Source organism: Anomaloglossus baeobatrachus, unplaced genomic scaffold (assembly GCF_048569485.1).
Source record: "Anomaloglossus baeobatrachus isolate aAnoBae1 unplaced genomic scaffold, aAnoBae1.hap1 Scaffold_4425, whole genome shotgun sequence".
Classification (NCBI taxonomy): domain Eukaryota; kingdom Metazoa; phylum Chordata; class Amphibia; order Anura; family Aromobatidae; genus Anomaloglossus; species Anomaloglossus baeobatrachus.
In genome coordinates this window covers 25,261-35,727 of record NW_027443762.1, presented here as the reverse complement: position 1 = coordinate 35,727, position 10,467 = coordinate 25,261, and the positions used below count along the sequence as shown (strand labels likewise).

Sequence of the window (10,467 nt, the reverse complement as noted above, 5' to 3'; positions counted from 1 at the left end):
CAGGGTCAGGATGCTTATGTGCTGGTGCCGCTCCTCAGCGGGGTCTGTCTGCATGCAGCTCCAGGGGGAAGGAGGCTGCGGGGTCATCCTGCATGTGGAGGGGCCACCCAGCTTTCCCAGGGTCAGGATGCTTATGTGCTGGTGCAGATCCTCAGCGGGGTCTGTCTGCATGCAGCTCCGGGGGGAAGGAGGCTGCGGGGTCATCCTGCATGTGGAGGGGTCACCCAGTTTTCCCAGGGTCAGGAGGAGTATTAGGGATGGTGCGGCTCCTCATCGGAGTCTGTCCGCATGCTGCTCCGGGGGGGTGGAGGCTGCGGGGTCATCGTACACGAGGAGGGGTCACCCAGCTTTCCCAGGGTAGCTCCGGGGGCGTGGAGATCTATGGGGTCATCCTGCATGTGGAGGGGTCACCCAGCTTTCCCAGGGTTAGCCCCAGGGGCGTGTGGAGATCTATGGAGTCACCCAGCTTTCCCAGGGTCAGGAGGAGTATTAGGGTTGGTGCGGGTCCTCAGCTGGGTCTGTCCGCATGCAGCTCCGGGGGGAAGGAGGCTACGGGGTCATCCTGCATGTGGAGGGGTCACCCAGCTTTCCCAGGGTTAGACCCGGGGGCGTGGAGATCTACGTGGTCATCCTGCATGAGGAGGAGTCACCCAGCTTTCCCAGGGTCAGGAGGAGTATTAGGGTTGGTGCGGCTCCTCAGCGGGGTCTGTCCGCATGCAGCTCCGGGGGGGTGGAGGCTGCGGGGTCATCGTACACGAGGAGGGGTCACCCAGCTTTCCCAGGGTCAGGAGGAGTATTAGGGTTGGTGCGGCTCCTCAGCAGGGTCTGTCTGCATGCAGCTCCGGGGGTCCGGTCAGTGTGGGAAGGCTTGGTTACCAGTGATACATTGTATCCGGGGTGGGGTCTCGTGCAGCCGGGGGAGATCACCCCGGGGGTCCGCTCACTGCCCCCCCTCTCATGTATTCTGTAGTAATTGGCTGCTGTGAGGTTTATGGATGGGAACGTCCTGGTCGGGGGTCTCTGGGGTCTTTCCTCCCCCGCCTGTAATTCTGGGGGGCACTATACGTATGGGTGCAGCCCCGGCCCGCCAGCCCAGCGTCCCCCCGGTAGCAGCTGATGAGGGGTGCAGCGCATGATGTACCCTGTGCATGTGATGATCTACAGGCCCGGTGACAGCTCCGTATAATGCAGAGTCAGGCCCGGCTTACACCACCGCTCCCCTCACTGCCAGAGCTGCACTCACACTTCTGCCATCAGTCTGCTCCGCTCCGCCAGAGCTTCAGAGCTGTTACAGGGAACGTTCATCTCTCTCCTGTGCACACTGTGTAATACACCAGTCCTCCTGCGGGAGCGCTGCAGAGAGACTAAAGACGTAATGATGCCGGATCTCCCAAAGATCACAGCTGATCACTGATCGAGGACCCGTCTCAGTGCGGCTCTGGAGGTGACTGGAGAATAATAAGCAGAATAGTGACTGCAGCTCTGGAGGTGACTGGAGAATAATAAACGATGTAATAGCAGAATAGTGACTGCAGCTCTGGAGGTGACTGGAGGATAAGACATGATGTAACAGCAGAATAGTGGCTGCAGCTCTGGAGGTGACTGGAGGATAAGACACGATGTAACAGCAGAATAGTGAGTGCAGCTCTGGAGGTGACTGGAGGATAAGACATGATGTATCAGCAGAATAGTGACTGCAGCTCTGGAGGTGACTGGAGGATAAGACATGATGTAACAGCAGAATAGTGACTGCAGCTCTGGAGGTGACTGGAGGATAAGACACGATGTAACGGCAGAATAGTGACTGCAGCTGTGGAGGTGACTGGAGGATAAGACACGATGTAACGGCAGAATAGTGAGTGCAGCTCTGGAGGTGACTGGAGGATAAGACATGATGTAACAGCAGAATAGTGGCTGCAGCTCTGGAGGTGACTGGAGGATAAGACACGATGTAACAGCAGAATAGTGAGTGCAGCTCTGGAGGTGACTGGAGGATGACATGATGTATCAGCAGAATAGTGAGTGCAGCTCTGGAGGTGACTGGAGGATAAGACACGATGTAACAGCAGAATAGTGAGTGCAGCTCTGGAGGTGACTGGAGGATGACATGATGTATCAGGAGAATAGTAAGTGCAGCTCTGGAGGTGACTGGAGGATGACATGATGTAACAGCAGAATAGTGAGTGCAGCTCTGGAGGATGACATGATGTATCAGCAGAATAGTAAGTGCAGCTCTGGAGGTGACTGGAGGATGACATGATGTAACAGCAGAATAGTGAGTGCAGCTCTGGAGGATGACATGATGTATCAGCAGAATAGTAAGTGCAGCTCTGGAGGTGACTGGAGGATGACATGATGTAATGGCAGAATAGTGAGTGCAGCTCTGGAGGTGACTGGAGGATCGGCCGTGGCTCCGCATTGTGCTGGGTGACTCTGAGCTGAGGGTTTGTTCCTGTGTGCTGCTCCTGGATGCCATTAACCCTTGTGTTGCTGTCTTCTCTCCCGTCTGCCGCTTCTCCTCTGTCTGTCTCTTCCTGCCGCTTCTCCACAGATCACCACCCGCCGCACCAAGGTGAGCGCCCGGCACAGCAGCGGTCTGTGATAGTCCTGTGGGGGGGGGGAGTACGGTTGGGGGGTGAGGGGTACGGTTGGGCGGTGGGGGGTACGGTTGGGGGGAGGGCTGGACCTGCCGCTATTACTAGGGGGGTCACAGACGTGATGTGACTGTACACCGTCCGCACTGTGGTCCTAGTGCTGTGTCACTGGCTGCTACACTGTGACAGCACCCGCAGCTCTGTTTCCCCTTCCCGCAGTCACAGGGGCCGTTCTCTCTGCTCGCGGTCGTACATGGCCGGGGATACGCACGGTTGACGCTTGTTCGCACTGTGGTTGTGTTTTTTCCGTGTTCTGTGCGGTTTGCCACATACTGGACCTCGCGGCGGCTCTTCAGCTCCTGGGGCATCGTGTGTATGAAGACCCTCTATCAGCGCCTGCCGTCACCGCGAGGCTGCATCTGCCATATTCACATATACAGAGAGGGGTTTGTCACTTCACACAATTCATGCTCTAAATCTGAGGCTCCTGATGACGAAACATCACCAGGCACACCAGACGGTCAGCTCTGCTACATCACACCAGAGCCATCACAGTCAGCTCTGCTACATCACACCAGAGCCATCACAGTCAGCTCTGCTACATCACACTGGAGCCATCACAGTCAGCTCTGCTACATCACACCAGAGCCATCACAGTCAGCTCTGCTACATCACACCAGAGCCATCACAGTCAGCTCTGCTACATCACACCAGAGCCATCACAGTCAGCTCTGCTACATCACACCAGAGCCATCACAGTCAGCTCTGCTACATCACACTGGAGCCATCACAGTCAGCTCTGCTACATCACATTCAGCCCTGCTACATTCAGCTCTGCTACATCACACTGGAGCCATCACATTCAGCTCTGCTACATCACACTGGAGCCATCACAGTCAGCTCTGCTACATCACACTGGAGCCATCACAGTCAGCTCTGCTACATCACACTGGAGCCATCACAGTCAGCTCTGCTACATCACACTGGAGCCATCACAGTCAGCTCTGCTACATCACACTGGAGCCATCACAGTCAGCTCTGCTACATTCAGCTCTGCTACATTCATCTCTGCTACATTCAGCTCTGCTACATCACACTGGAGCCATCACATTCAGCTCTGCTACATTCAGCTCTGCTACATTCAGCTCTGCTACATTCAGCTCTGCTACATTCAGCTCTGCTACATCACACTGGAGCCATCACATTCAGCTCTGCTACATTCAGCTCTGCTACATTCAGCTCTGCTACATTCAGCTCTGCTACATCACACTGGAGCCATCACATTCAGCTCTGCTACATCACACTGGAGCCATCACATTCAGCTCTGCTACATCACACTGGAGCCATCACATTCAGCTCTGCTACACCACACCGGAGCCATCACATTCAGCTCTGCTACATCACACCAGAGCCATCACATTCAGCTCTGCTACATCACACTGGAGCCATCACATTCATCTCTGCTACATTCATCTCTGCTACATTCATCTCTGCTACATCACACTGGAGCCATCACATTCAGCTCTGCTACATTCATCTCTGCTACATCACACCAGAGCCATCACAGTCAGCTCTGCTACATCACACCAGAGCCATCACAGTCAGCTCTGCTACATCACACCAGAGCCATCACATTCATCTCTGCTACATTCAGCTCTGCTACATTCAGCTCTGCTACATCACACCGGAGCCATCACATTCAGCTCTGCTACATTCAGCTCTGCTACATCTCACTGGAGCCATCACAGTCAGCTATGCTACATCACACCAGAGCCATCACATTCAGCTCTGCTACATCACACCAGAGCCATCACATTCATCTCTGCTACATTTATCTCTGCTACATCACACGAGAGCCATCACATTCAGCTCTGCTACATTCAGCTCTGCTACATTCATCTCTGCTACATTCATCTCTGCTACATTCATCTCTGCTACATTCATCTCTGCTACATCACACTGGAGCCATCACAGTCAGCTCTGCTACATCACACTGGAGCCATCACAGTCAGCTCTGCTACATCACACTGGAGCCATCACAGTCAGCTCTGCTACATCACACTGGAGCCATCACATTCAGCTCTGCTACATCACACTGGAGCCATCACATTCAGCTCTGCTACATCACACTGGAGCCATAACATTCAGCTCTGCTACATCACACTGGAGCCATCACAGTCAGCTCTGCTACATCACACCGGAGCCATCACAGTCAGCTCTGCTACATCACACCGGAGCCATCACATTCAGCTCTGCTACATTCAGCTCTGCTACATCACACTGGAGCCATCACAGTCAGCTCTGCTACATCACACCAGAGCCATCACATTCAGCTCTGCAACATCACACCAGAGCCATCACATTCAGCTCTGCTACATCACACCAGAGCCATCACATTCAGCTCTGCTACATTCAGCTATGCTACATCACACTGGAGCCATCACAGTCAGCTCTGCTACATCACACCAGAGCCATCACATTCAGCTCTGCTACATCACACCAGAGCCATCACATTCAGCTCTGCTACATCACACTGGAGCCATCACATTCATCTCTGCTACATTTATCTCTGCTACATTCAGCTCTGCTACATCACACGAGAGCCATCACATTCAGCTCTGCTACATTACACTGGAGCCATCACATTCAGCTCTGCTACATCCCACTGGAGCCATCACAGTCAGCGCTGCTACATCACACTGGAGCCATCACAGTCAGCTCTGCTACATCACACTGGAGCCATCACATTCAGCTCTGCTACATCACACTGGAGCCATCACATTCAGCTCTGCTACATCACACTGGAGCCATCACAGTCAGCTCTGCTACATCACACTGGAGCCATCACAGTCAGCTCTGCTACATCACACTGGAGCCATCACAGTCAGCTCTGCTACATCACACTGGAGCCATCACAGTCAGCTCTGCTACATCACACTGGAGCCATCACAGTCAGCTCTGCTACATCACACTGGAGCCATCACAGTCAGCTCTGCTACATCACACTGGAGCCATCACAGTCAGCTCTGCTACATCACACTGGAGCCATCACAGTCAGCTCTGCTACATCACACTGGAGCCATCACAGTCAGCTCTGCTACATCACACTGGAGCCATCACATTCAGCTCTGCTACATTCAGCTCTGCTACATTCAGCTCTGCTACATTCATCTCTGCTACATTCAGCTCTGCTACGTCACACTGGAGCCATCACATTCAGCTCTGCTACATTCAGCTCTGCTACATTCAGCTCTGCTACATTCAGCTCTGCTACATCACACTGGAGCCATCACATTCAGCTCTGCTACACCACACCAGAGCCATCACATTCAGCTCTGCTACATCACACCAGAGCCATCACATTCAGCTCTGCTACATCACACTGGAGCCATCACATTCATCTCTGCTACATTCATCTCTGCTACATTCATCTCTGCTACATTCATCTCTGCTACATCACACTGGAGCCATCACAGTCGGCTCTGCTACATCACACTGGAGCCATCACAGTCAGCTCTGCTACATTCAGCTCTGCTACATCACACTGGAGCCATCACAGTCAGCTCTGCTACATCACACCAGAGCCATCACATTCAGCTCTGCTACATCACACCAGAGCCATCACATTCATCTCTGCTACATTCAGCTCTGCTACATCACACCGGAGCCATCACATTCAGCTCTGCTACATTCAGCTCTGCTACATCACACTGGAGCCATCACAGTCAGCTATGCTACATCACACCAGAGCCATCACATTCAGCTCTGCTACATCACACCAGAGCCATCACATTCATCTCTGCTACATTTATCTCTGCTACATCACACGAGAGCCATCACATTCATCTCTGCTACATTCATCTCTGCTACATTCATCTCTGCTACATTCATCTCTGCTACATTTATCTCTGCTACATCACACGAGAGCCATCACATTCATCTCTGCTACATTCATCTCTGCTACATTCATCTCTGCTACATTCATCTCTGCTACATTTATCTCTGCTACATCACACGAGAGCCATCACATTCATCTCTGCTACATTCATCTCTGCTACATTCATCTCTGCTACATTCATCTCTGCTACATTCATCTCTGCTACATTCATCTCTGCTGCATCACACTGGAGCCATCACAGTCGGCTCTGCTACATCACACTGGAGCCATCACAGTCAGCTCTGCTACATCACACTGGAGCCATCACAGTCAGCTCTGCTACATCACACTGGAGCCATCACATTCAGCTCTGCTACATCACACTGGAGCCATCACATTCAGCTCTGCTACATCACACTGGAGCCATCGCAGTCAGCTCTGCTACATCACACCGGAGCCATCACAGTCAGCTCTGCTACATCACACCGGAGCCATCACATTCAGCTCTGCTACATCACACCGGAGCCATCCCATTCAGCTCTGCTACATTCAGCTCTGCTACATCACACTGGAGCCATCACAGTCAGCTCTGCTACATCACACCAGAGCCATCACATTCAGCTCTGTTACATCACACCAGAGCCATCACATTCAGCTCTGCTACATCACACCAGAGCCATCACATTCATCTCTGCTACATTCAGCTCTGCTACATCACACCGGAGCCATCACATTCAGCTCTGCTACATTCAGCTCTGCTACATCACACTGGAGCCATCACAGTCAGCTATGCTACATCACACCAGAGCCATCACATTCAGCTCTGCTACATCACACCAGAGCCATCACATTCATCTCTGCTACATTTATCTCTGCTACATCACACGAGAGCCATCACATTCATCTCTGCTACATTCATCTCTGCTACATTCATCTCTGCTACATTCATCTCTGCTACATTCATCTCTGCTGCATCACACTGGAGCCATCACAGTCAGCTATGCTACATCACACCAGAGCCATCACATTCAGCTCTGCTACATCACACCAGAGCCATCACATTCATCTCTGCTACATTTATCTCTGCTACATCACACGAGAGCCATCACATTCATCTCTGCTACATTCATCTCTGCTACATTCATCTCTGCTACATTCATCTCTGCTACATTCATCTCTGCTGCATCACACTGGAGCCATCACAGTCGGCTCTGCTACATCACACTGGAGCCATCACAGTCAGCTCTGCTACATCACACTGGAGCCATCACAGTCAGCTCTGCTACATCACACTGGAGCCATCACATTCAGCTCTGCTACATCACACTGGAGCCATCACATTCAGCTCTGCTACATCACACTGGAGCCATCGCAGTCAGCTCTGCTACATCACACCGGAGCCATCACAGTCAGCTCTGCTACATCACACCGGAGCCATCACATTCAGCTCTGCTACATCACACCGGAGCCATCCCATTCAGCTCTGCTACATTCAGCTCTGCTACATCACACTGGAGCCATCACAGTCAGCTCTGCTACATCACACCAGAGCCATCACATTCAGCTCTGCTACATCACACCAGAGCCATCACATTCAGCTCTGCTACATCACACCAGAGCCATCACATTCAGCTCTGCTACATTCAGCTATGCTACATCACACTGGAGCCATCACAGTCAGCTCTGCTACATCACACCAGAGCCATCACATTCAGCTCTGCTACATCACACCAGAGCCATCACATTCAGCTCTGCTACATCACACTGGAGCCATCACATTCATCTCTGCTACATTTATCTCTGCTACATTCAGCTCTGCTACATCACACGAGAGCCATCACATTCAGCTCTGCTACATTACACTAGAGCCATCACATTCAGCTCTGCTACATCCCACTGGAGCCATCACAGTCAGCGCTGCTACATCACACTGGAGCCATCACAGTCAGCTCTGCTACATCACACTGGAGCCATCACAGTCAGCTCTGCTACATCACACTGGAGCCATCACATTCAGCTCTGCTACATCACACTGGAGCCATCACATTCAGCTCTGCTACATCACACTGGAGCCATCACATTCAGCTTTGCTACATCACAGTCAGCTCTGCTACATCACACCGGAGCCATCACAGTCAGCGCTGCTACATCACACTGGAGCCATCACAGTCAGCTCTGCTACATCACACTGGAGCCATCACATTCAGCTCTGCTACATCACACTGGAGCCATCACAGTCAGCTCTGCTACATCCCACTGGAGCCATCACATTCAGCTCTGCTACATCACACCAGAGCCATCACATTCAGCTCTGCTACATTTATCTCTGCTACATTCAGCTCTGCTAAATCACACTGGAGCCATCAGTCAGCTCTGTTACATCACTCCCGAGCTGTCATATTCAGCTCTGCTACATTACATCCAAGCCATCCCCGATACTGGCACACTCAGCTCTGCTACATCACACCCGAGCCATCCCTGGTACCAGCACACTCAGCTTTGCTACATCACACTCGAGCCATCCCTGGTACCAGCACACTCAACTCTGCTACATCACACGTGAGCCATCCCCGATACCAGCACACTCAGCTCTGCTACATCACACCCGAGCCATCCCTGGTACCAGCACATCCAGCTCTGCTACATCACACCCGAGCCATCCCCGATACCAGCACATCCAGCTCTGCTACATCACACCCGAGCCATCCCTGGTACCAGCACACTCAGCTCTGCTACATCACACTCGAGCCATCCCTGGTACCAGCACACTCAACTCTGCTACATCACACGTGAGCCATCCCCGATACCAGCACATTCAGCTCTGCTACATCACACCTGAGCCATCCCCGATACCAGCACATCCAGCTCTGCTACATCACACACGAGCTATCCCTGGTACCAGCACATCCAGCTCTGCTACATCACACCTGAGCCATCCCCGATACCAGCACATCCAGCTCTGCTACATGACACACGAGCCATCCCTGGTACCAGCACATCCAGCTCTGCTACATGACACACGAGCCATCCCTGGTACCAGCACATCCAGCTCTGCTACATCACACCCGAGCCATCCCTGGTACCAGCACATCCAGCTCTGCTACATGACACACGAGCCATCCCTGGTACCAGCACATCCAGCTCTGCTACATCACACCCGAGCCATCCCTGGTACCAGCACATCCAGCTCTGCTACATCACACCTGAGCCATCCCCGATACCAGCACATCCAGCTCTGCTACATCACACCTGAGCCATCCCCGATACCAGCACATCCAGCTCTGCTACATGACACACGAGCCATCCCTGGTACCAGCACATCCAGCTCTGCTACATGACACACGAGCCATCCCTGGTACCAGCACATCCAGCTCTGCTACATCACACCCGAGCCATCCCTGGTACCAGCACATCCAGCTCTGCTACATCACACCCGAGCCATCCCTGGTACCAGCACATCCAGCTCTGCTACATCACACCTGAGCCATCCCCGATACCAGCACATCCAGCTCTGCTACATCACACCTGAGCCATCCCCGATACCAGCACATCCAGCTCTTCTACATCACACCCGAGCCATCCCTGGTACCAGCACATCCAGCTCTGCTACATGACACACGAGCCATCCCTGGTACCAGCACATCCAGCTCTGCTACATCACACTCGAGCCATCCCTGGTACCAGCACATCCAGCTCTGCTACATCACACCCGAGCCATCCCTGGTACCAGCACATCCAGCTCTGCTACATCACACCTGAGCCATCCCCGATACCAGCACATCCAGCTCTGCTACATCACACCTGAGCCATCCCCGATACCAGCACATCCAGCTCTGCTACATGACACACGAGCCATCCCTGGTACCAGCACATCCAGCTCTGCTACATGACACACGAGCCATCCCTGGTACCAGCACATCCAGCTCTTCTACATCACACCTGAGCCATCCCCGATACCAGCACATCCAGCTCTGCTACATGACACACGAGCCATCC

At 52.9% G+C, this 10,467-nt stretch overlaps 1 protein-coding gene across 1 annotated transcript in view; it reads left to right on the top strand.

The window, feature by feature from the left end:
* Positions 1-2,485: 2,485 nt before the first annotated feature.
* Positions 2,486-10,467, top strand: part of DCTN1 (dynactin subunit 1) — a gene marked incomplete at both ends in the record, with an annotated part of 33,158 nt that continues 25,176 nt past the window's right edge. The window contains one exon of the mRNA XM_075332708.1: positions 2,486-2,572. Within this exon, the coding sequence (XP_075188823.1) occupies positions 2,486-2,572 (87 nt within the window). The remainder of the gene's footprint in view (positions 2,573-10,467) is intronic.